Source organism: Mauremys reevesii, linkage group 1, assembly GCF_016161935.1.
Source record: "Mauremys reevesii isolate NIE-2019 linkage group 1, ASM1616193v1, whole genome shotgun sequence".
Classification (NCBI taxonomy): domain Eukaryota; kingdom Metazoa; phylum Chordata; order Testudines; family Geoemydidae; genus Mauremys; species Mauremys reevesii.
This window is the reverse complement of record NC_052623.1, coordinates 258,760,056-258,787,394: the sequence shown is the minus strand read 5'-3', so window position 1 is coordinate 258,787,394 and position 27,339 is coordinate 258,760,056. Positions and strand designations below refer to the sequence as shown.

The 27,339-nt window shown below is 41.3% G+C and overlaps 1 protein-coding gene and 1 long non-coding RNA gene across 2 annotated transcripts in view; one reads left to right on the top strand and one right to left on the bottom strand.

The window, feature by feature from the left end:
- LOC120369751 overlaps positions 1–20,382 on the top strand; it is a 34,486-nt gene extending 14,104 nt beyond the window's left edge. The window contains exon 3 of the long non-coding RNA XR_005583378.1: positions 20,199–20,382. This is a non-coding gene — a long non-coding RNA (uncharacterized LOC120369751). The remainder of the gene's footprint in view (positions 1–20,198) is intronic.
- The window catches only part of TRIM24 (tripartite motif containing 24), a 137,545-nt gene that overhangs the window by 49,211 nt on the left and 60,995 nt on the right, over positions 1–27,339 (bottom strand). The window contains exons 3-8 of the mRNA XM_039483394.1: positions 19,430–19,577; positions 14,235–14,367; positions 13,067–13,183; positions 11,275–11,389; positions 10,447–10,593; positions 7,782–7,899 (exon numbers count right to left, since the gene is read on the bottom strand). Coding sequence (XP_039339328.1) covers positions 7,782–7,899; positions 10,447–10,593; positions 11,275–11,389; positions 13,067–13,183; positions 14,235–14,367; positions 19,430–19,577 — 778 coding nt within the window. The remainder of the gene's footprint in view (positions 1–7,781; positions 7,900–10,446; positions 10,594–11,274; positions 11,390–13,066; positions 13,184–14,234; positions 14,368–19,429; positions 19,578–27,339) is intronic.

The window sequence follows — 27,339 nt, the reverse complement described above, 5'->3', positions numbered from 1 at the left end:
CATTATATTATTCCTATGGGATTGTTATTGTTTGTAATGTTGTTAGTTAATTTAGGATTATATTATTGTTGTTGTTGTTGTAAATAACGTAAGAATAGCAATACCTTTCATGTTCATGCTAATCATGCATTGTCATTACGTCCCATGACGGTTGACATGTTTGCTGTAGAATCTGAAGTCCATGGTTTCATGCGAATTGAGATTTGAAATTGTTTGTTGTACTAGAAGTACAAAAGGGGGGAGTGTGGAAGCCAGTAAATAATTAACAAGGATTTGAAGAGATCTTAATGAATGTTAGTTAGCAAGAGTCAGGCCATACTGTAACCTTAATGACGTAAGACTTGTAGGAGCAAAGATAGTGCGAGGTGACAGGACAGGAACTGTGTACAAAGTTATTACGACCTTGCAATCACTAACCAAAATGCAGGCTTGCTTTTCTTAGGATTGAGACAAATAAGATAAGCCTTTTTGCTATGTATAAACAAAATGTAGTTGTTGCTTTTTACTGTCTGTATTATTGTTAGAAATTGTCTGTAAAAGGTATAAAGGCTTGCTGTGATTGTTTACCAGTTGAGAGACCTGTCCAGAACTGGGGTGACCCTGTGTCCTATGGCACTCTCTCCCTCCATAGTAATTACTGGAGAAATAATAAAGTATTTAATTTTGCTGCACCCAAACAAAAAGCGAGAACTAAGTTTTTCTTCGACACTGTTCTTCAAAATGTGTTGCACACATCCGTGCCACTTCAGGTGGATGGGTGTCCAGTGCATTAGCTGTGTGATGGTATAAAGGGTGGAGCCGCTGTCCTATTGACCCCCGAGTAATGGAATGGACATGTCCAACAAGTCTCAAACAGTTACAGAAGAAATTAATAACTGTTTTCTTTGAGTGATTACACATGGCCATTCCACTTCAGGTGACAAGCAGTTCAATCTGGAGATGCACTGGAGTCTACTTGAATTATTGTAGGACATGTCCAAATCTGGCATCATCTCTAGACTGTTGGGAGATGGTGTAATGAGAAACAGAAGTATGTACTGACGACCAAGCTGCAGCACTACAAATGTCCAGTATAGAAACACTGCATAGGCCACGTGAGATCTTGCTGAACATGCCAGCACCCTATCTGGCAGAGTTACATTGGCCAAGACATCACACAAATGTATGCAGGAGGAAATCCATGGCAAGGTTCTGAAAGGAGACTAAAAGGCCCTTCATCCTCTCCATGAGTGCCACAAATAGCTGTGAGGACAACCTAAGCAATTTAGTTCTGTTCAAGTAGAATGCTAATGCTCTCCTAACATCCAATAGGTAGAGTCTCTCCTCCTCCTTAGCATAAGACTTAGCAGCTTCCCAACTTACTTGCCTAAGTGACTGATATGGATGTGAGAAACCACTTCGGATGAAGGCATAGGTCTATTTTGTCCTTGTAGAGGACTGTATGCAGTGGATCAAATACTAGAACTCTCAGTTCACCTACTGGCCAGTTACCTCACTGAGGTAATTACGACCAAAAAGGCTACCTTCATTGAGAGATGGAGCAACAAACAGGTAGCCATTAGTTTTACTAACATTAGGTTAAGTCCCAAGGAGGAATAGGATTCTTTACTTGGGTATAAAACCTTTCCAGACTCTTTGAAAGCCTGACTGACATGATGCTGGAGAAAAGAATGATTACCAGTCAGAGGGCAGAAAGCCAAGATAGCTGCTAGGTGAACCCTTGTGGAACCAACAGCAAGACCTTGTTGTTTCAGATACAACAAACAGTCTGGTGTATGTTGTATTGGAGCCCAGATTGGAGAAACCCCTTTTTGCTGAGAACAAATGGAGAATCTCATGCATTTTGATAGATAAACATCTTTAGTAGAAAGCCTTCTACTATTCAAGAGGATGTTTTGTACTTCCTTTGAACAGATCTCCTCTTGAGGGGTTACCCAGGGAGTTTCAATGCTGTAAGGTGAAGGACTTCCACACTGGGATGGAAGAGGCAACCACTGCCTGGTGAAATCAAGTCTAGGTCTGGTGGTAATGTCAATGGAGACCTGCTTGAGATGCTCAGCAGAGTGGAAAAAACAAGACTGGACAGGCCACATCAGTGCTGTGAGTTTCACTCGAGCATGTTGCAGTTTGATTTTTAAACACAATCCTGGGCAGGAGCAGAACCTGAAGATATGAATACATGAGATTGTCTGTCCAGGGTAACAGAATAGAGTGCGTCAGATCCTAGACTGTGACCTGCCTGTGAACAAAACAGATGGCACTTTCTATTGGTGCATGTTGCAAACAGGTCTATATGGGGAACTCCCACACTTGGAAAATGAACCTGACACAATACCTGGCTGGAGACACCACTCAGTGACTGGTGAAATGCCTGCTCAATTGGTCCACCAGACTGTTCTGGACACCTGGAAGGAGGGAAGTGGATGGAGATGTTGATACAAAAATCCCAAAGCAGCACTGGCTCTTGGCAAAGAAGTGCCAATCAAGTTCCTTCCTGTCTGTTCACATAGAACTTGACCACTGTATTGTCCGTAAGTCCTAGTAAATTCCTTCCCTTGATATGGGGAAGAAAAGTCTGGTAAGCTAGATGAATGGCTCTCAATAGCTTACATTTATGTAGTGAACTAATCCTGGCCAAGCCATAGCCCTTGAGTTTTCAGAGAACCCAGGTGGACTGTCAAAACCTAGGGCGGAAGTGTCCATAACCAAAGTCAAAATAGGTTCTGGAGGAACAAAAGTAACAAGCATGCACACACATTCAGTCCACCAGTCCAAAGAGGCTAAGATCCAGGTGGCCATTCAAACTACCATGCTCATTGGATGACGAATTGGAGAACACATCAAGCTCAGACAGCTCTGCAGCTTCCTGAGATGAAGCCTGGCCAACTGAACCATGTAAATACATGAGGCCATACACCCCAGAAGTCTGAGGCAATTTTGAACTGTTGTGGTAGGATAGGCCTTCACGTCTAACAAAATGGCCAGCATCGTCTGGAATCTTGTTTGCATGAGGAACACCCTGTTTTCCGTAGAATCTAAGACTGTTCCTATAAACTCTAGCCCTCTCTCCTGTTCATAGGATGATTTTTCCTCTTTGATCAGTAATCCTCTGCTGAAGGTGGTTTGGATCATGGTCATGCTAGATATTACCTGGCTCTTGGATTGGCCTCTCACTCACCAGTCATCCAGGTATAGAAACACTTGAACGTCATTATATAATGCCCGCATCTGTAATTTTCACTTCATGCATCTGAAGAAGTGAGGTTTTTTTTTTACCCATGAAAGTTTATGCCCAAATAAATCTGTTAGTCTTTAAAGTGCCACCGGACTCCTTGTTGTTTACTTGAACTTCTGATTTCCTCAGAAACTCTGCCACCACTGCCATACACTTTGTAAAAACACATGGGGTCACAGATAGTTTGCAGACCTGACATTCAGCCTGACAGCGGTATTGGCTAACCATAAATCTGAGGAATTTATTGTGGCTTTGATTTATTGCGACACGGAAACGTGTGTCCTTTAAGGTGAGCACAGCACATCAGTTGCCAGGATCCAGGGAGGGCATAACGGAAGCCAGAGCGAACATGCAAAACTTTATTTTCTTTAGATAGTTATTGAGCTCCTGCATGCGTAGTACAGTTCTGAGACCTCCTTTTGCTTATTCGCGAGAATAAAACCCCTTTATCTTTGTGCAGAAGAGGAACTTCTTCTATGGCTCCCAACAAGAGGAGAGACTGTACCTCGGAGATGACCTTTGGGAGAATGGTCCCTGAAAAGGGATGAGGGACAGAGGTGATGGTGGTGGTGTAGAAATAAACTGAAGAGCGTATCACAATTCCATCATGCGTAAAACCCACTGAGCTGTAGAAATATGGGTCCAAGCACTTAGGAAGTGGGATAGTCTGTTGGAAGAAAACAGGGGTAGTAGAAGCTGGCAAACTGAAAACTGGTAAGCTGTCCTCAAGCAGAATGTCAAAATGACTGCATGGTGTTCTTATCCTGTCTGGACAAATGTATAGCAGAAGAAAGACAGAAAGAAAGGAGTAGGCAGAGGTATTCTCCTCTAACTTCTCTATTTCTTTATAGGCCAGGTCCTGATGGTGAGGCATACAGAAAGCATAATGATGAGGCTACTGCGGATAGAACCATTGCTTCTTTGGGAGAAGAGCATAAATACCCATAGACTTGTGCATAGCCCTAGAGTCTGTTTCAGGCTATGAAGCCTGTCATCGATCTGCTGTGCAAATAGTTATAGTTCCTCAAAGGGGAGATCTTGAATGGTTTGTTGGCCCTTTTGAGGAGGACCTGATGCCTGGAGCCACAATCATTTAATTATTGTACCAACCAATGCCCTGGCTCGGTCATCAGAATCCGCAGCATCCAATATGGCCTGAAGCGAGGTCTTGACCATCATCTTTCCCTCACTAACCATAGTGGGAAACTCTTGCCTGGTCTCCCCTTGCAACTTGTCCATTATTTTTAAAATATTGTCCCAGAGGGAGAAGTTATAACATCCCAGCAATACAGGCTGATTAGCAATCCGGAGGTGTAATCCTGCTGTCAAATGTATTTTTACACACACACACACACACACACACACACACACACTTTTGCAACTTTTGATTTTCAAGTAGATGCCTGCTGACCTTGGTGTGTGATTAGAAACTGAAGCCACCAAAGACTCCAGGTATGGAAAGAAACAAAAATGTACAAACCCCTATGAGGGCACATAATCCTTCTCCATCCTTTTAGCTGTAGGAGGCATGGAAGATGGAGTTTGCCATAACACTTTAGTGAACTCCAGAATAGCCTTGTTTATGCAAACTGCCACTTAAGAAGGCTCCACAGATCCCACGGTATCAACCACTCTGTGTGAGTTCTCCTGAACTACTTCCACCTGCATGTCTAGGGAGGAAGTCACACTTTTTAGAAGATTCTGTTGAGATGTTTCCTAAACTGCCGGTGACACTGGTACTGAGAGACTCAGCAGATTGTGTGCCACATCATATACCTGAAGTATTGTTGACACTGGGACAGTTTCTTGATATTGCTGAGTCAAAGATGGTATCACCTTAGAGGTCAGTCTCAACAAGGCTGCAATGAGCATCAGTTAACGACCCTGCCTGATGCGCTATTTGCCACGGGGAGTGCCTCTGCATCAAGCACACACTACTCTCCTTCCCAGCTTGTTTGCTGGACTTCAGTGCCAGAGATCTTAATCTCCTGGGCGCTGAGTCCCTCGATGCCAGCTTACGGTGCCTCCTCTTCAGTACCAGAGAAGATCAGCATTGAGACTCTAAGACAGGCAACCACTCCTAACTGAAGGAGACTCGCTTGGTGCATGCTCTGAATGGGGATACTCCCAGGGTGGATGGAAGGCTGCCTCCATAATGTACTTTAGTCTGACCTCCCTGTACTTCTTAATTCTGGGCTTAAAGTCCCTGCACATTTGGCATCAGTCTCTGATGTGTGGCACCTGAAGTGAGAGTCACTGCCTGGCACTGATTTCTTGCATGCATCACAAGGCCTGAAGCCCGGGGACTGAGGCATGCCTCAACACCGGGCCCTAATACCCCAGTGGTGGGAACCGAAGAGCATACTAATAAGTATCCCAGGACAAGGAAACTTAATAGCAAAAAATTCTGCTAAGGCAAACTATTAAACAAGTACCCACTATATACAAGACTAAGGAAGGGAAACACTTGCAGCAATAAGATAAAGTACTCTGACAACCGTCACAGCACTAAGAAGGAACTGAGGGAGGTCAGCGACAGCTTTGCCCTTTACATCATCACACAGCAGTATGAGACAGAAGAAGCAGCATGCACCGCCCCAACAAGTACCACTAAGGGAAAAATCCCAGATGCTAATACATTGGGTGCCCACATACCTGAAGTGGAATGGACATATGCAATCACTTAAAAAAGAATCGAGTAGTTATCCAGTACCTGTGAGAAAGTGCTGTCATGACAAGATCCTCTTATGCCAACATTTCCCCACCTTTTTGTTATAACTAGGGTCCTACCAAATTCAGTCTATTCTCATTAATTTCATGGCCAGAGGGTTTTAAAATTGGTCAATTTCATGATTTCATATGTTTACATCTGAAATTGCAGTGTGTTATAACCCAAATGGTATTGTAGGGGGGTTGCAAAATTGTTGTGCCGGAGGAGGGCGGAGGGAGAGGAAGGGTCCCAAGATTGCCATTCTCACTTCTGTGCTGCCTAGGCAGCAGCCTCCAAGCTTCCTGCAGTTAGAGGAGGTTCTCGGAGGTGGAGAGGCTCTCCCGCATGCTGCTAGGAGCACCCCAGCAGGGGCTCCTAGCTGCCAGTCGAGGCCAGTGACAGATTAAGGCAGGGCCCCCAGTCAATTTGAGCCTCCCACCCCGGAAAAATGGGTGTCCCAGAAGAAGCCCCAGGGCAGAAGCCCCGACCTAGTCACCCTGAGCCCCAGCAGGAGCCCTGAGGGATGGAAATCCCGAGCCCGGGCTGCCCCGGCTGCAGCCAGCAGGAGTGGAAGCCCCCAGCCCCAGGAACCACCGGTGGGAGGATGCCCCGAGCTGCGGCAGGAATCGTGAGATGAGGGGCAGAAGCCAGACCCCAGGCTGTCCCAGCTGCAGCCACCAAGAGCAGAAGGCCCCAGCCTGGGAGGAGTCGCTGGGGGTGCAAGCCCCAAGCTTGGTGCCCAGAGCTGGGGTGGGGGGAGGAAGAGGGGGAGAAGGTGGAAGAAAAGCCAGGAGCCCAGCTCCCGGGCTGCTGCGGCCACCCTCATTTCTGCACTGTCTCTGGAGGTGAGTCTGATCTTCCCACGAAGAGCAGCCATGCAGGGGAAGGACAACTCCTGTCCCTCCTCAGCGTGTCTGAACTAGCAGCTAGGAGCCCTGGGCTCCCAGCAGCAGGGGAGATCAGATTTCATAGAGAAGGGCTGATTCCACAGCCATGAAATTGGTCAGGCCCTAATGCAAAGCTGGTTGCACTTTTTGACCAAAGGCTAAAATGCCTGACAGGTACATCTAAAATCACTCTCCAACAGAAAGATGGAGACACTGACAAAAAAAACCCTGCAGATATTGAAAACAAGGGAGGCTTGACAATTATCAAATTCCTCAAGATAGAGACTTTTTAGCCTCTAATTCCTGTTCCTAGCAGGGCAGTTCCTATGCTGCATGTCTTCATTAGACTGAGTACGTATATTTAGTCAATCATACTGAACAGGCTATTCACAAAACTCCTTATCATAGGATGTACAAGCAGAAACCTAGCCACTAGATAGAAGAAAAAATGCAAATGCCAGTCTGAAGGTATGAATCCAGCCTGCCTAGAGAGCACGGTACAGTGGGGATGGTCAATCTTTGCTTGCTCTATGAGTTCACATCTGTTAACAGTATGCCAAGAAGGACAGTAAGCAAAATCTAGAGCTAGGAAAAAAGCACCCAACTCCAACAGAAAACTATTGCTCAAAAGACTGCTTTCTGTACCCAATGCAGTTTCATTGCAGTTTCCCATTGTAGTTTTTTCCTTCCCATCTCCCCACCTCAGTTAGCTAACACTAGTTAAGCGCTACCTATCTAGCTTTACTACCTGGAACAGCATCCAATATGGAGTCAGATCAGACACGTGCTTTAGAGTAATTTCTGTCCACTGGTAGAAGATACATTAAAGAACACATGAGAAACACACTCAATTATATATCTGGGAGGCCGTTGAGCTGACAAAAACTATTTTTAGTGATACCACCAGTTTACAAAGAAGTTGATAAAATAAACAGGAGTCACATCATACCTAGATTGAAAATATTTTGAGCCCAGAAGCTAGGATCACAGTGAAACTGGACAGTGGTGTTAGTCACTGGAGAAGCATCACACCTTGCTCGAAGGAGATACCGTAGACGATATGTAATCTAGAACAGGAAAACACCTTGTACAAAACACATTTTTTTCTTCTCGGAAAAAACCGTGATTAACTTGTACTATTTTCCCACAAGACAATAACAGGGTTTATATTTATTATCTGAGCAAAATGCCTTGAATTGGAGTGAAAAGAACATAAGTTTGTGCAACCAACTAAAAGCATAGATTTTCAGCTTCCCACTCTCTCCCCCCCACCACAAAAAAAAGTAATTTTCAACACTCATTAACTACAGTATAAACGAAATTATGTTTTTCCAACTGTAGAGATATGTAGTTATTTCTTTCAGATCTTACTATTCTCATTAGAAAGGATGTTATCTCAGAATAAAGTTTTCTATCCTCCCTCCCCTCAATAAAGAAATGAATTAATGTATAAGAATTCTCTGAAATGTTCTTGTTTCAGAGTAGCAGCCGTGTTAGTCTGTATCCGCAAAAAAAAACAAGAGTACTTGTGGCACCTTAAAGACTAACAAATTTGTTAGTCTTTAAGGTGCCACAAGTACTCCTGGTTTTTTTGCTGAAATGTTCTAATATCTAACAGCTTTTCTAAGCCCTTAGTTTCAAGGATTAGATTATGTTTACAATCGGAGAGAAAATATTATAAGAGTAGAATACTTCAGGTCAGACAATTAAAAATTCAGGTTTCATTAGGAAGGAAAAATGTGGGGGGAAAAGGCCCAAGAAAACATAAGCAAGGGCTGATGCATTAATCCAAGTACTAATTATACCATAATACAGAATTTCAGACAGGCAAAAGCTAGCCAACTCAACACACCTATTCTTTTTGGATTCCTCCTAAACCCAATTCCTCTCAAAACTTTTCCCCAAAAATCTACTGAAGATGCCTCTTAATCTCATACCATTTGGTTAAATTAACTTCCCTACTTGTATTGACATGAATTACCCACTATATAAATGTTTTCATAGAGTTCCTTATTTACTTGTAATTTTCCTACTCTTTAGGTAGGTCAGTTCTAGAATACCTAACCAGTGTGAAAATGCATGACAAAATATATATTTTAAAAGGGGATGTGGGAATGTTTAAAGCTGTAATCACTACCAATTTGAATGTAGGCAATGCAGGATTCCTGGGGACACCAGCAGTAGCTGGGGTACTAACATCCCAGGATTGCTTCAATTTCAGTTCATGTTCACTTGAGAGTTTTTAAACTGCCTATGGCATACCTGGCTCTACATATGGTTTTTATCTATTCATTACGTGACTAAAACTGTTAGCTACTGCAATTATGCACAGTAGCTAACAGTGTGTTGCTCATGCCAGAAGTCTAGGTTGGCACATGGATGTCTTCCTGCAAACTGCTCAGCCCATTCCTTTTTCTGCAGTGTGGATAGGGCTTCCAAGCAGTAATCTGTGTAATTTATCAGAGGGATAGCCTGTTAGTCTGGATCTGTAAAAAGATCCACCCCAGACGAAGTGGGTATTCACCCACGAAAGCTTATGCTCCAATACATCGGTTAGTCTTTAAGGTGCCACAGGACTCTTTGTTGCTGTGTAATTTAGTTGGCTATGTTATGCTCCTTCCCAGCTCTATGTGGTAAGATATCCCACAGTGCACAGCCTCACATGTGGCTCTGTACAGGTGTATGCCCTCTGGAGCAGATTTCAAAGAGCACGGAACAGCCAGGCATCCAACTTCCAAATGTCTTTGCCTTTGGCAGGAGCTGGGCACTTAACTCCCTTTGTGCTTTGAAAGTCTCCCTCTGTGTCTTGCTGAGGCATAATGGGATAGTTGCCCAGAATGCACTGATACAATCATGGTTAGGAAGCCTGGTAGGTGTGGATGAGCAAACAATTGTGATAGCAGAAAAGACAGTGTGTGGCTATAACAATTCCATTTATCTGCAATTGTATACATGCCCATGTCTCTAATTTTTTTTTTAAATCACAATTGTACTTGTAATGTAGCAGGACCTTTGTATCTTTAGACCTTGGTTTCTGTTTTAAAATGAAAAAGTGTGGCTTTAGTATATACCAGACTATAGCATCACTACTTCAGTCCATTAGGTACATAATGCATACTTGCAAATCTGAAGACAAGGTCTTAGAACCTTTCAATGGAAGGTTATACTGACTGTGGGGGAGCCAACATGTTAATTTTACATTAAAAAGCTATATCTACATTATCCATTATGTTTGGATCACCTCATCCTTGACCTGAAAAAGTTGTACTAATAGTATGAGCATGTATACACACAGACATGCTTCATCCTAAAAAGGTAAACGTTAGTGATTTATACACTTCCACAGAAGTGGGACAATCCCTATCTTAGTAGCAAACTTGCAACAATTCAAATTTTCAAGACTATCTAGGAGGGATCAGAAGTCAAAGTTTTAACATCCTCCTCAACTTGTGCTGTTGTAGGGAAAAAAATGTATATTACACACTTGTGCTGCAATATACTGAAGTAATCAACAAGATTAATTCCTTGACTTTACTTAAGACACAGAAAATTAACTTGTTTGACTTAACTATGGCCCCTTAGCAACTAAGGAATACTGTCTTTCCTAGCCTTACCAGGCGTTTGCTGTACAGTAATGCTGTGCTGCTGCCACTGGAAACTGCCCACTTGGAAAAATTCATGACATGTTCCAGCTGTTTAGAAAGACTTGCCACTTCCTGTTGTTGCTGCAGAAGCTTAATCCGATGGTCTTTTGATAGACTCTGAAAGGAGCAAAGCACTTCCAGTGAAATTTTCAATTTACAGCAGAAAATGTATTAGCTCTCACTTGCTAATCAATAAACATGATAATCCTCAAAAATATCAAATGGTTTCACCTCATTTTTCAGAAGAGATTTAAAGAGTGATTATATACTCTGAAACGTGACTAAATTTGGTACATTCTTACTCAAGAGATCAGCCCACTGCGTGTATTCAGATTCCCATCTTCTTTCTTTAGTGACAGAAAGAAGTTTCTATGGGTTTTTACTCTATAGTGTTTAGATAGGGTTCCCTCACAGACTATCCTCTCCTACTTGTTATTACAATGAAGTTGGACAGCTGAATTTGTGGTATATCAACCGCAGTTTTCCTGCATCATACATAGATCTGTGACTTCACTGCACAGCCCAGCTTCTTTTGCTTGATTATGAGGGAGGGCAGCCCTGATTCATGAAAACTAAAGGCAAACAGGAATTCAAAGTTATTGGCAAAGGAAACTGCTATTGTCTGAAATATTTCTCCGCTTGGCTCCATTTGAAATTTCCTCATTAAGGGGTACCAACATGTAACTCATGCTGAAAAACAGTTTTTGCTGGGCTTGAATTTTGATGGATCATCATTTAAAGCCCCTGTAAAAGCACTTACAAGATGACTGTTACTTATAATCTTAGAAGTGAATTTACCTCTAACTGATGTAGCAAAGCTTTCCCCTTTTTATTTATTTCTACCATCAGTGTAAATATGGCAACTTTAATATCCTGTTCCACCTGCTTTTGATTCTGATTCGCTTCAAGGATTCTGTAAGTAAAAAATAAATATTTAGAAATTTTTAGCACAGTGTCCTTAAGAAACTGCCACCAAAGCTCATCCTGACTGAACAAATGAAATGACTTATTTGTTGCACAGAATGCAATGGATTCCTGCTCACATGCATCCAGTAGTATATATTGGATAAGATGTTGCCATTACCCAGAAAAATTATCAGGCTGAGTTAGTTTAAAAAAAATAAAACACAGATTTAGGAATGCATCTGACCTTGGTGTAAATCTGAGAAATTCTAATTATATGAACTAGAAAAGTAGGACACTTACATAAGCAAGGGAATTTTATTGATAAAAATGAATGGTTGAAATAGTCTTGATTTTAATATTCTCCTAAGCCTTTCTGGCAGGGAATACAAAAGTCTCCATATGTCACAGGAATTCAAGATCTCATTTTTTCCCCAATATAGAAAGTTTCTCCAGAAAGAAGATATCCAACAATGTAGCAGCCTTTGCATTTGTGTTTATTGTTTTTAATGCACAGCTTGAAACAATACACTTGCCAATGGTGAGTCGTATTACTGCTTGAGCACTGCTTGTAGCCCTATCTAGCAATGTGAATATTGCTACTACACTGCTGACACAATCAATATGCTGCTCATTCAACCCTCTCTTTGGTGGGGTGAATGAGATAGCAGGGAACGCTTTTCACTACCTTATGCATGTGTATCAGGCCATGCTGAGTACCTGGTACAGGTGCTTAAAAACACCAGGTAGAAGAAGTTAGGAAGGAGAGAAAGGCACTTGGATTCCATATGGGAGGAGAAGAGTATTACTTTTCTCCTGCCATGCAGGAGCAAGGGGATGGATGGAGGAAGGGAGACAGACTGTGGTTTGCATCCAGCATCCAAGAGGTGGTGAAAGAGAAGGGGGAGAGAACAAGCATAACAGTAAAGCTTCTCCATCTCCCAACAGCTAAAACCAGGGGGAAGATTGGACTTACATTCCTAGGGTACTGCATCTGAATAGTGCTGTGGAGGTACTTGCTAGGACCCACTTTGATATGTACTGTTGCAACCGTGGTTATGCCTTTGGCTTGCAAGTGTCAGGTATGAACCCTGATCATATTGTTATTCCACAAATGATCTTCAAGTAAATCTGTCACATGCATTTATTTACAAAAACCTGAACCATAACATCTCATTTATAGGAGAGATACATATCATGAAAAACTAAAAATGGGGGTGGGCAGGGAAGAGATACTGCAATTGCCTTCTAAACATTTCCTAACAGCCTGCTTGGCTGAGCTTGCTCTGAAGTGGGTATTCACCCACGAAAGCTCATGCTGCAAAACATCTGTTAGTCTATAAGGTGCCACAGGATTCTTTGCTGCTTCTACAGAACCAGACTAACACGGCTACCCCTCTGATACCTGTTGTCCTGGAAGTTTACAGGCTAAAGAGAATAGTTATGTAACCAACATCAAGTTTAAGTTAACAAATACCACAAGGATTACTATAACCAACTGAAAACGTAAGAATTTCATATTTCACTACTGAAAACATTTTGGAAATTATTTCTTTTTGGAAGTATCAAACAATGCAGACGTTGTACAAAATCCATTCAGGAATACTTTAATTTGAAAGCCTTGGTGAGTTAGGTAATATTCTTATGTTCAGTGTATGTCAATATTATTTAGTAACATGATACATACCTGTTTTGGATCTGCTTCCCTGTATATTTTATGTACTTAGTCTTCTCCATTAGCTTGCTGATTAGTGTATCAATGATCACTTTCTGGTTCTGAAAAGCTTCTTCTATAAACTGGTACCTGCAATAATCAGTGACTTAATGAACTATTTAAATATGAGAAAGAGGTTTGAACTATACTTACTAAAAAATAGACTGCACTCCAACAGAATCATCACTCCAGTTAAAAACACTGCTAAAAGATGGAGTTTAACACCAAGGAAGCCCATAAAAAGGCAAATATGTCTGATTTTTAAGGTATTTTTCTGGTGTAATTATTTTCTTCATACAAATGAAGAGTATTAGTTTTTGTGAGAGCCATTAAAATGACATTTTAGATTTCCTCTGATAAATGCTCTTCAGAGAGAAATGAACATTTCCCCTTTCTGAAAGGTTTGGTAAGCTCCTCTTAAACAACCATCCTGTTCAACAGCAAACTGAGAGTTATGTTTGACCATATAGTTACATAATATAGCCCCGGTGCTTTTAAGTGCTCTCAGTTTCAAAAACTACATAGCAAAGATTTCCATCTATAGTAGAACCTCAGAGTTATGAGCACCAGAGTTACAAACTGACCAGTCAACCACACACCTCATTTGGAACCAGAAGTATGCAATCAGGCAGCAGCAGAGACCAAAAAAAAGCAAATACAGTACAGTACTATGTTAAACGTAAACTACTAAAAAAAAATATAAAGGGAAAGCAGCATTTTTCTTCTGCACAGTAAAGTTTCAAAGTTGCATTAAGTCAATGTTCAGTTGTAAACGTTTGAAAGAACAGCCATAACGTTTTGTTCAGAGTTACGAACAACCACCATTCCTGAGGTTTTCATAAATCTGAGATTCTACTGCAATTATACTGCCAATAATGGAAGGCTCACACAGTGTCAGAAGCTGGAAGATCAAGAGATGCTATTTTCAACTTTACCACAGACTTTCTTTAGCAAGACCTTTCAGTTAGTTAACTTCAGTTTCTTCATGGGTCTTTTTGTTAAAAAATAATTTGCATTTTAGCAGGAGCCCTGCTCAACAATATAACCTAGGCTAGTACTGCAACCAATTCAGAATTAGTTCAACATCTTTCATAAGGCATCAGCAACTAGTTGTATAAAAATATGTAATTTACTTTGGTACCTGTGCTCTTTGTGTTCCAGTAACTGGCAATCCCGGCATGTAAGTTTGTCACAGGTCTCGCAATAGAGCTTCAACTGTTCCTTTTTGTGGTAAGGGCAGAAAACAGGCCGCTGACTGTTCACACCAACTGCCTCTGCAGAATAAAAGAGGATTAAAATTTCTATTAGCAAGTTGAAACAATCTTTATTTGCTTGGGTTAGAATGAGAAGTTGGTTAATTTCCACATCTCCATTCTGTCTTCTTTGGACTGGAATCCATTGCTCCATCTTGGAACTGTTTGACTTTTCTGCTTTCTTTGGGTCTTGGAGGCAGACAAGATATCTTCTCCTCCTCTAGTGCAATAGCACTCCCCTCCAACAGTTGGAGTGCAAACATATGAGGTGTTAACGTGATGACATTTCAAGCCAAACAGGTTGAAAATGTATACTTTGGCATTGTTGTATCAAGTGTTTTCATGGGAGAACATCCATGAAAGCCTTGGATTCTGTTCATCCAGTGACGCCTTTGAATATAAAGCATGTATGCTTTGTCTTGTGAATGGGACCCTTGAGTAGCTACCCTACAAGTTCTGTCTATGAAGTAGTTGTATCCCTAGTGAACACTTTTATTTCAGGAAGATCTTGATTAGAAGCTTGGAAGATAGTGGCCTTAATCCACCTGGTTGAAGAAAGAGGTGCAGAAGTTACGTACCACCAATAAAGCACTGGGCTTCCCCCACACTATAATTCTATATATGCTGAATTCTACATTCTACAAAAGCGCTAGCTTCAGGATGAGAGAGGCTTTAAGAACAAAGAGGACAAGGAAACTGACTCGCTTAAATGGAAGGTTAAATTTCTCTTACAAATGAAATGGGAAACTTGCCTTTCAACCACCTTATCTGAAAAAAGTTTAAAGAAAGACTATTTGTTGCAAAGAAACCACAAAATATGCTAATCCTCTGATGGCCAAAAGGAAGACAAACATTTGAGTTAAAAAAAGACAAGAACATTTTCCTGGTGACTTAAAGGGTTATTTAGTATGAGTGTGTAACACTTAATTGAGGCTCCATGGGGGTCTTTGAAGTGATGCTGCTTTCAGAAAATAGGAACATCACAAGTCCAGTCAAATGCCCCCCCTTGTGGCCACTCACTGTGTGGCGATCCAGTTGCTGACTCCTTAGATGTTTTGAGCATCCAAAGTTTTAACAGAGAGTCTAGGCACTGCCTCTGTCTTGGGGTCCGTAGGCACACTCTCAGGATGCAGATCCTCTGTCTTGCAAACTATGCTGAGACCTCCACAGTCAAACAGTCTAGCCCATTACCAATGCTGACTCCTTAGAATCCCTTTTCCCCCGTTCCTCTCTTCCAGACTCCAACCGAGATCCTTCCAGTTTACACTCTCATGGGGACATGTGGTAGATGTAACACTTCACACAGACAGACTTTGTACAAGATTCTAGACCACCACTGCTCTTTACTTAGAGATAAAACAGAGTACATATCAAGAAAACATACATCCTGAACACAACAACATCCTCTGCTTTACTTCATCCTTCCCTTGGGAGTCCTTTGCAGACTGAGTTTAGATAAACAAGGTTCCTCCCACCTATATAGACTCCTGCAGTAACTTCTCTGCTTGAGCTGGTGAAAATGGTCAAAAGACCCCAAACAGATCAGCTCCTATACTATGGATCATAAAGCATTTTGTAGAGAAATTTCTTGGATTAGAAAAGCTACAGCCTCATTCTGAAGTAAATTTTGCACCTGAGACAATTGAGGCTGGACAGCTCCAGAATTGGATGAACATCTATGGGATATTTAATTAACACAAAGAACCCGGAGAACAAACCTTTCTTATGATGGAACCAAGATTATTGCTCTAAGGGAACGTCTGCGGGACTGCGATCGTGAACGATGCCGCTCTGAGGTGCCGAAGGAGGGTGGTCTGATCAAGGCAGGCTTGCCGATCGACTATATAACCCGCACCGGCGGTGCCGGGGGTTGAGGCAGCGCAGACGCTGTCATTGCAATCAACTCCCTTGCCGTGGAAAATGTCTCCAGCGTGGAGGGAATAGTGAGCTCAACCACGGCTCGCACCGGGGAGCTTTCAGGTACCGGACTCGACGGCTCTCGCATGGCCGGAATCGACGGTGCCGATATTGTCGGTGCCACAGCAGGTATCGGTGCCGGGTGGTCCAACTTAGTATAGCGCTTGGGCTGCGGAGCAGGCGGCTCGGATGCAGCAGGAGTCTTGTGCCTCTTCACCCTCGGGGAGAGGGATCGGTGCCGAGCGGACGTCGGTGCCGGCGCGATCTGGTGCCGAGGGAGCGCTTCTTGAAGACTGTCCAGTGCTCGGTGCCGAGGGCGGAGGAGTAAGAGCTGCCTCCATCAGGAGCTGCTTGAGACGAAAGTCCCGCTCCTTTTTTGTTCTCGGCTTAAAGGCCTTACAAATGCGGCATTTATCTGTTAGGTGAGATTCCCCGAGGCACTTAAGACAGGAGTCGTGGGGATCTCTTGTCGGCATCGGCTTGTGGCAGGCCGAGCACGGTTTGAAACCCGGTGAACCGGGCATAGGCCCCGGCACCGGGTGCGGGGATAATCCCCGAACCCCTCTGAACTATATACAATAAAGTTAACTACAACTATATAAATCTGAACTACATATACAAGAATTAACGAGAGAACTACGAGTAGCTAGGGAAGTGGAGGTCAGCTAAGCCGCGCTCCACTGTTCCAACGACCGACACGGGCAGTAAGAAGGAACTGAGGGGCGAATGGGTCAGCAGGGGTATATATCCGGTGCCATAGCGGCGCCACTCCAGGGGGCGCCCAGCCGACCCACCGAGTGATGCTAGGGTAAAAATCTTCCGACGAACGTGCACGCGGCGCGCGCACACCTAATTGGAATCGATATGAGCAAGCACTCGAAGAACTTGGAGGAAAATGGGTTGCTGGTTCAGCTATCTTAAAAATGGAACTTATCAATTCCTCCAAGACTTCCAAGAGTTCCATAGATGGTGGGTGACCTAAATTACCAAACGGGAGGAAAGTTCCTCTTTGTCAGCAAGGATTATAATGAATATTTCTGATGTCTCAAGAAATCCTTGAAAGGAATGGAGGGAAAATGGTGAAAGAAGCAAGGCAGGGAAAAGGTATTGGTGGGAGAGCTCTTCCTAGAGCACTATAGACAACAGAAGCTGGTTGGCACAACAGCTTGGGAACTCCCACACGGCTCTCACTAGTTCCCCCACTGATTGAACTGCGGCTTGTTGGCTGTCATGGTCCTGGAGCAAAGAAAGAGAAAGTCCTATGTTGGGAAAAATGGTATGGGGTCAGGATGAAAATGAAGGCATAGAAGCTAAGGGGCGTGCGAGTGGTCTGCCAGCACATGGAGCAGAATGTAAGAATGGGAAACTTAAGCTTTGCTGACAGGGCACAAGCCAAACATGATGTGGTAAAACTACAGGTACAGTGGAGTTCCTAGCCTTCCTCAAAGCATTCACCTGAAGACCCTCCTCTTGCCACCTGGAGATGAAGGTGAAGAGATGGTGAAAAATTAGCTAACAATCTTGAGGGAAAAGAGCCCTCAGAAAAAGCTTCTGCAGACAGTTCTGTGACTGAGCATGGAGTAGAAGATGGGGGAATATCAGCAGGATACCTGTAGAGGGAGCTGAAGGCAGATTTGCACTGGAAACAAAACAATTACTTGCCTGACTCTGGGACCCAGGAAAGTCAGAAAAACCCAATAGTCTAAGCCTCACAAGGCAGTGAATTCTCATGACAGAGAGCCAACTATAAACTGGCAGTTCTTCATAATATCTTGATAATAAAAGAACAGTCATTCACATTTTATTGTGCTCAAGTCACTCAGACCATGGCGTCAGACAGCTCAGGGGATTTATAATGGGAAACACAATCTTTGACTTCTTACTCGCTTGTTAAAACTAGACAAGAACAGTAGTAACCAGAAGTTACCATCTAACAGCTGATCAGTAACCAATTCTAAATGAATTGGCAGTCTCTGTCTAGCTTCAGTGGACAAGTGTTAACAACATAAGAAAGAATACCACACCATACAGTGAGAACTGCATGTGCTCAGTACCTTTGAAAACTCAGATAATTTGTTAAGCATCTAAATCTGATGGCTGACAGTTAAACTCGGAACTCTAGTTACTTAGCTAAAACAAAGTTATAGCAAGGAAAGTTGAGAGCTAAACAGTACAGGAGGCAGTTAGTAGGAACTGGAAGGAAAAAAAATACAGTTTTACTGCTTTTATCATCTCCCTGTGAGTTCAGCTGCCTACTACTTTTGACTCACCTTGTATCTTTAAAAACAAACAAACAAAACCAAGAATATTAAATACAGTAGCTTTCAGCTTAGTTTTGAAGGTAAGTAGCTGGTTTGAAAGCTATCATTTGGTTATGTACAAGAATAAGGGTAGTCAAGCTCATGTGTGTGCACGAGACATGGGGGGCGAGAGGAGAAAGAGAGAATGAGTGCAGTCTGAACAGACCAAATGTGTAAAACAAACCTATTAAAATTTTAGAAAAATAACTTTGCAATAAATATATTTAAAGTAGCAAAAAAGTATTTACCACCTTTTCCCTAATGTTTTCTCAGCCTTCTAACAAGTACTTTTCACAGTGTTTAACATACTGCCTCAAAAACAGTTTTAAAAATCTTCTTTAAACACAGTAAAATTATAAACTGAAGCTACACACTTTAAAAGCAATAACCCATGCCAAGATGTGAATTAGTAGCTAGAGGTACAATTCTTCAGCACCTGAATGCCAAAGGAAAGCACCAAGAACTGCGCTCCCTGTGGTGGCTTATTGCAGTAAAGTAATGTTAACAGTTGGTAGAGATCTACAGTGTGGGAGCTGACTGTTTGAAAGACTCTCTTTTGTGCAATCAATTTGGGAAAGGCTAGAAAATAGTTTAATACCATTTAGCGTGGATCAATATCTTAAGCATGCATTTGCCTCATTTTTCCCTGATTCAAGTCTCTCTGGACCAAGCTCACACCTAACGTAATCCCTTGATTTCAGTAGAGTTACACCAGGGATGAATTTATCCCTTCATGTTTAACAGGGTGGAGGGGGTTCTTAAATTTACAGTACGGTGCATATCCTCCTAAAGTAGTATACTGGCTTAAATAAAATTATCCAAAACAGATTTGCACCCAAAGCGAAGAAGAAAGCAAAATGTATTACCTGGTGAGACTTCTTCTTTCTGTCTGACTGTATGGTCCTTTGTGAATTTAACCCTTTGGTGAGCTCTGATGCAGGTCTTGCATAACCATTCTACACACTCCACACAAAAACCATTGGCTTCTGCATTGTCTTCACAGCTTGTGCAGACCTGACAAGAAGGGGGAATACAAAACAGTTATTAAAATAAAACTGACAGATAACCTCAAGTTGTAAATGCATATTGTGCATTATTTCTGGTAAGTGAGTCAAAAGGAAGAAAAATACTGTCTGGACTGGACTGGTTCGGCTTCCTAGAAATACGCTCATTAATCAGCAAGAGTTTCTCCTCTATTCGATTCAAGAAACTAGAAACTGTTTAAATTGGAAATAAAATTAAATGGACTGAAGATAACACTTAGCTCCTAGATAACACTTGACATCCTCATAGAATTGTAGCAGTATTAACTAATCCTTACAACACCTCTGTGTCTGTACCTATAATGGGATTTTTGGTATAATTTACCACTGGTGGTAACAATTATGGGTGTGCTAGTGTGGATAGGTCTCCATGTAGCCATCATACTATTTAACCCTATTCCAAGCAATAGCCTCAAGTTGTCTGGAAATCTATATTCACTAGAGCCCCCACTGGTGGTGCGGAACTGGTAGTAGCAACAAGAAAATGTTAGCAATGATCACTATTGTAGACAAGGGTTAAGAGGAAGCAAGCATTTATACATCATGGTGAAGGCACGCTTTATATATGCTTAGAACTATCTCCATTTTACAGGAGGAGAAAACTGGGGCAAAGAGATACCTTAAGACCATACAGCAAGTCAACAACAGAACAAGGATTTGAACTCAGGAGTTCCACATTCCCAAAGCTATGATTGCTCTCCTAGATCATGTTGCCTCTCCACGGTGAGAATCTTCGAGAAGGAAGTCAAGGCAGGGATTGTGGATACCTCTTGCTTTCACTTGTTGATTTTCATTAAATGTGTCATGCAAAGAAAAAACAAAACTGGGCTCGTGCCCTTTTTCTGATTCTTTGTAATAAAGGAGGCCAGAAAGGCTTTAAAAAAAACAAACAATTTTCTGCTAAGAATTCAGGTCCTATTCTAGGCTGCAAGACTATGAAGAACTAAAAAAATAACAGTGATATCACAAGCGCCTAGAAAATGAAAGGAACAATGGCGAAGGAAAGGCGTTTTAGTCAGACTGTTTAAAACTTTCTATTTGTTCTCCTTGACTCATACATAACTTCAATGACATTTTACATAAAGGAAGCATTGTTAAAGATTCAGCACCTTTAACTAAGGTGTTAGAAAAGGATTTTTACTTGCCCCTTCCAACACCTTGTTAAAGGGGAGTGAAGAGAAGACGGGAGATTTGACATTCCTTTTATTTCTAAAGTGAAAAACAAGTGGATATAAGAAAAAAAAACCTTAAAATTTGTTCAGGTATTCTTTATATGTCAAAGCAGCAAAAAGGATAGAAGCCTTTTTTTTTATTATTATTATTATTATTATTAAATGAAAAAAACAGAACACACCTTTCCAGGTCATCTTTAACAGTCTTAGCATGTAAACTTGTTACAAGCCAGAACATTTAAATGAGTTCAAAGGATTTCAGAAAAGAAATATCCTTCCTAGGATTCCAAGATCTTTGTCTACTCTTTTGTGACATACTTCAGTTTTCTCAGCTGGTAAAAGTTGTTAGGGCTTGAAAACCCTACCAGTATCTTCAGATGCTGAAGATGCTGTTCAATAAACTGCCAAGCAGGTGCTGCCAAATGAAATAAAGCTTGACCTCTCCTCCATGGGACAAAGCACATACTATCCTTTATTTGTGCAATGTCCTAAAACACCAAGCAAAAGTCAGAGTTGTCAAATTATATTTAATTAAAAAATAAGAATCAGAAGCAGAAATTCATGTCCTCAAACAACTTTTAAGTGGTAACCAAGTTTTGTTTCAATCTATTTTCCATTTGAAAGAGACAAAAATGGGACTTTGTTAAAGCTGTACAATACTCACAGAAATTCCTCTACAGGAAAAAAAACACATGTCCTTAATGTTATTCAAAATGTCCTCTATTTTAGTAATTAGGAAAAATGCTTCACTACCTCTTAAATGCTCTTGTCTTTTTCCTCTTGATCAAGATTAGAAGGTAGTTCTGTATTATTAACAATTATGCTTACAGGAAAAGCGTATAGCTATTCTACTTCCTCCTTACTAGTTATAATATTTGTAGTAGCACAAGGGGCTCATTCAGCTCTCATGGGCGCTTCAATAAAATCTGAAGATACCCATCACATCACAGAAAGGTCCATAAATATATTTATATTTGTACGATTGTTTCTATTAATAAAGAAATTAAATTTACTTTTGAAAATCCAGGTAAGGCAACATCCTCTTAGAGACTTCGAAAGCATTCACTGCAATCAGCTAACTATATTTTAGGTAACAAAGGGGTACAGCAAGCAAAAGTTTCCACAGTTTAGGAAGAATGCCAAAGAGCAGGTAAAGCTGGAGGACTATTCAGTCACCCAGTGTTCCAAAATTTGCCAATCTTAATTGGTTGCATCTAATTGCCCGCACCAGAAGATGAGAAAAAAATATGAAACTAAGTATTCCAAAAAGTTCAGAAATGCCACTTCTTAGCATTTGTATTGTGTGTTGATTTAATGTGAAGAAATGAACAAAAATCACCAAGGACATCCGTTTATTAGAACTCTTCTCCCTTTCTCTGGGCACTCTCAACCACACATGGCTCCAACTATGAGCTATGTGCTGAGTATTCCCAACCCCACTTACCGAAACTCCACCACTTCCCTTCTTCAACAGTATTTCATCAGTTCCTCCTCTCACGAGCACAACATGACAAAAACACAAACACTGATTTTTTCCTCCTGACCTTTCTACCCCCTTCACTATCATTAACAGCCCCACTCTACTTCCATCACAGACACTAGCATAGCAAGGCTGTATCAGACTTCTCCCTCCACCTTTTCCACTCCCAAGCTCTAATCCTGTTGCTTCTTTTTTGATGTCTCAAACAAAACCCATCTTCTCTTCTCCATTCCTACAACAAAACCCTTTTTATTTCATTTGCAACTCAATCATATTAAGCAAAGCAACATACCTTGTTATGTCCAACCTATATAAAAATACTTCTAAATTAAAATGTCCTTTCCCTGTTCTGGTGCTGGACACTGACAGTAGGATAACAGGACTAAGCACAACGTGGGTCTGATCCAGCATGGCAATTCCTACATTGTTAATAGCTTCCTCTCCTTTTTCCAAATCAAAATAAAACTTCATTCTCACAAGGCCTTGAACAGCTCTACCTCACCTTTTATTTCTTTTCATCTCTAATTTTTCCTGTCTGTGCTCTTAATCTTAAAATATTCTGTCTTCTTCAAAGATGTCCTGTAGTCGTGGAACTCCTTCCCTCTCTTTGTACACAACCCAGTCACCCTATTTATTTTCAAAACCTCAACCTTCAATTATTTTCCAAGTCTTTCAGTAAGTCAGAGTGTCAAAAAAAACCCAAAGTATCTGCACCATCCTCTGCTCATCCAGCATATTTACATTAGGGTTAGCCAGAGACTGTGTGCAGGTAATACTAACAATTGTTTACGGCACTCAAGATACTCTTCTCTCCTCTCCCTCTGATATGCCTTCCATGCTGGGCCCTTAATCCAGCCATGCAACAGCCAGGAAGACCCACTACACTGGATATATTCCCCAGGAACTTTCATTTATGCCTCCCTTCTGTTACTGAAGCTTGAAGGCACCGCATAGGGTAATAAGTCAAAGCCAGCTCTGAACACACTGCTGGTTTTTTTGAGGGAGAGGGCGGAGGGAGGATGTTGACATTTTGATTGCTTCCCACTTCCCTTGTAATAAATGTATTGTTCAGCGAGTCAAGAAAAGAATGCTCTCTTATCTTCCCAAGTAAAATTTTAAATTATGTTTCCAGAAGATGAGATTCTTTGCATTGTAAATGTTTCAAAGAAGTCTTTCATTCAAGGAATGGCTAGATACAATAGGTTATCTGTAACAAGTAGTTCTTTGGAGGGTTTTATTAACATGACCCATGACCACTCTTATGTCTGGAATTGTTCTGTGAAGAGCAGGCTCCCCATCCCTTATGTATCTGATGAAACGCAGCAGGCATAAACAGTGGACTACTTAACACATATTATGATTTCTACTGCCTTCACAGTACAACTTGAAACAAACAAACAAACATTGCTCTTATTTGAAAGTTGTATTTTTTGAAGAGCCTCTCTAAACTAGAATAAACTGCTCCTCCTTTTGGATGTCATAGGTGTAAAAGCCAGTTACTGAAAAGAATCACTGAGCCAAGCCACGTCCTCTTGTATAGCAGCCCTGGCTTGTTCTTGCTAATGGAAGTTTCTTGAAGAATATCTGATCAACTGTTAAATACAACCTTAACTAAGCAATGGGGTGGATATCTATATAGGCAGGAAATATGTCCAGAAATCCAACTTTCATATAACAAAGTTTGTGATCCTTTTCCTTTATGATCACATTCCAGCACATATCCATTCAAACAGAACTGTGCATAAGGCTGGACTAATTTAAATCTAAGTGACATAAATCAGCAAACAGGAAACTGATCTAAATCACTGATTTTAATCATGATTTCCATTTCTATTTTTTAGTTCTTCTCCTACAGAAATGTTGGTTCTCATTAGTTGGTAACCATTAAAACATGTCATTTGCAACTAGAGATAAGCCTTTACACTAATTACAGACTTATGCTAAATTTGGTGGTTCTTTATATTAAACCAGGAGAATACACTATACCTATACATGTGTATTTAAGCAATTATCTAGCTTAATTTACCTTTATTCAGATTCTAATGTTAAAAAAAGTCTAAAACTCAAAGGGTGAATGATATATTTCTGTCTAGTATCTGATTAATATTTTATATGGGGTTTGTGTAGAGCTCCATTTAGACAAATTCAAATTCAATTAAAAATACATGAATAATATTTTAATTTTTCTTATTAAATAAAACTACCTTAAAAGTACTGGAACATAAGAAAAAAGTTTATCAAAATGTGTGTGGCATTTAAAACTAATTTATTAAACAAAGGAAGTATTACCTGTAGTTAATGAATTCAAATGATTGTTTCCAATCACCATGTCCCTCAGGATTTTAGAACAAGTAGATCATCCTTTTACATCTAGTTCTTATTCACAGGGGGGTGGGAAGAGGAGAAAGACGCGACAAACAAGCTTTCCTGCTTTTTCAACTTCACATTGGTTTCTTAACTTTGAATCAACTCTCATTGAACTAGTTGAATAAACAAAGACAATATCCCTTTTGAACCTGCAGAAAAGGCTACCGCTGTCAAAAGTTGTCTTAGCATGTCAACAGACCCTGATTCAGGTGCTTAGCCAAAGAACTCCACCAGTTCAGTGGTTTGACTTTCTTCAAAACTTGGCAGCAAACGTACTGATTAATTTTCTTAATTAATTTAAAATAGTTTAATAAACCATACTAAGTTTAGGCCTTAACATAGGTTGACATTTAAAATTTAATTGTAAGAAGGTTTATTAAAAAAAATCTGTATTTGACTTATTTTTTTTTAAAAAATCCAATTTAAATTAAAAAAACCTACTTTTTATCCACGTTGTGATGCATAGTTTCTTTCCAACACAAAGGAAGATGAAAAGACAGTTACCTTTTCCATAATGGGTGTTCGAGATGTGTCCATTCCATGTTAGGCGTGTGTGCTCACCACATGCTGGAAGGTGATGGAAGTTTTTCCCTCGGTGGTAAACATAGGGTATTGGCTCTGGCGCCCTTTGGAGTGGTGCACACATGCCACAGTATAAGGAGTGCTGCCAACTCCCCCCACCCTCAGTTCCTTCTTGCCAGAAACTCCGACAGCGGGGAAGGCGGGCGGGTCATGGAATGGATATGAGCAATACATCTCGAAGAACACCAGTTACGGAAAAGGTAACTGTCTTTTCTTCTTCGAGTGCTTGCTCATGTCCATTCCATGTTAGGTGACTTCCAAGCAGTACCATCGGAGGCGAGTAGGAGTTCACGGGCATGCAGATCGCAACAGTGCTCTGCCGAACCCAGCATCGTCTCTAGCTTGCTGTGCGATGGCGTAGTGTGCCGTGAATATGTGCGCTGAAAACCACGTCACTGTCCTGCAAATGTCCTGGATGGGGACGTGCTTCAGCTCTCGTTGAGTGGCCCTTCACAATAGGTGGTGGTTGGACCTATGCTAGCTCGTAGCAGGTCTGGATACAGGAGGTAATCCAATTAGAGATCCTCAGAGGACACCAGAGATCTCTCATCATCTGGAATCTGTCCTGCGGGAGGAACGCCGGGGCCCTTGTGGAGTCAAGTACCGTGCTGATGAACTCTATGAGGCTCCAGAGACCAATTTGTACCCTTGGGATTTCTGCGGGAACTCCCAGAGGTTCCAAGGATGCCATGGCATTGGACGCCCCTGGCGGTACTGCAGGGAGAGCTGGAGCTCTGAAGGGAGGGCGTTGTCCCGCTGGTAGGGACTCCTGGCTTGACTCAGAGCCTGATGAGGATTGGCTGTGTTCCGGAGATCATGACCACAATGAGGCCTACCAGGCACCTCGACTCCAGTGGTGTCCTTCCCCATGTTCTGAGTGGGATCTGTACGAGGGTGACGATCCTCCTCATCAAGATCCCGGAGATATCACCATAACTTGGAGCTCCAGGTCCCAAGCTCGCTGAGAAACTGACGGGAGCTAACAAAAGCTTCAGATGGCCATAAGTTTAAATATCTCCACCTACCTGGGGGTAGGGGAAGGAGACTTACAAGGTATATTTCCACCCTCTCTACTAGAAGCTTTGAAACAAAAGATTGGGTGATCTAATTAAATAAGCCCTAAAGACTGCCAGAATACAAAATAGATCAAGACTCATGTTGCACTCCTTATATAAGATGAAGGGATAAAAAAGGCACTTTCAAAATAATCTTTATTTTAAAAGAATAGTATAGACAAAGTGTCTCTGCAATTAGGGTCTTGTCTTCTTGCTGTCATTATAAAGAAAGCATCTATGTAGAAAGAGGTTAAATGAGTTTAATTTATAAAAGCACATGGACTTTTATTTTGGCACTGGCCCAAAATGAAGGATGGCAAATTCTAATGCAGGAGGTTCCTAAACTGTGGCCATATGTTTCATTGGCTATTTACTTGGTGCTACCTCTTCTTGCTAAAACGCATAAAAAGAAACTAAAAGTACATTAACACATTATGCAATTGTGAATGGAGAGGGCAGTGGACAATAGATACACAAGTAAGATATGGTCGTCTCAACAACATTTGAGAACTTCTTGTTTAATGAACCCAGCTATTTAAAATTGGCAAATTATGACACTAATTAGGTTCTATTTTCCCAGTCCTGACCGCATCAAGTTGAGTTTTACACTAAAGGCAGAACAAGTAGTAATCAGCTTAGTCTGCAGCAAGGGACATTTAGGTTAGATATTAAGAAAAGCTTTCTAACTATAAGGGTAGACAATTACTGGAATAGGCTTGCAAGAGGTTGTGAAATCCCCATCATTGGAAGTATTTACGAACAGACCAACACCTGTCAGGGATGTCTATAGTTGGTTCTGCCTCAGCAGAGGCAGCTGGGCTCGATAATCTCTAAAGGTCCATTCCAGCCCTACTTTTCTATGATTCTATTATTCTAACATCATTCTGGCCTCTTGTGCTAGGAGTTCTCCCATTTTAGAGTCCTCCACGGGAAATGTTCTGTCTTGGGTTCAAGAAATGTCACTGTAGTAAGATAATACATATTTTATTTCTCTCATTTTGGCATCACCATGTGGTTACTTCATCTCAGAAATTTAAAACCATTATTTTTTAAAATCAGAAATTACCATCACCAGCA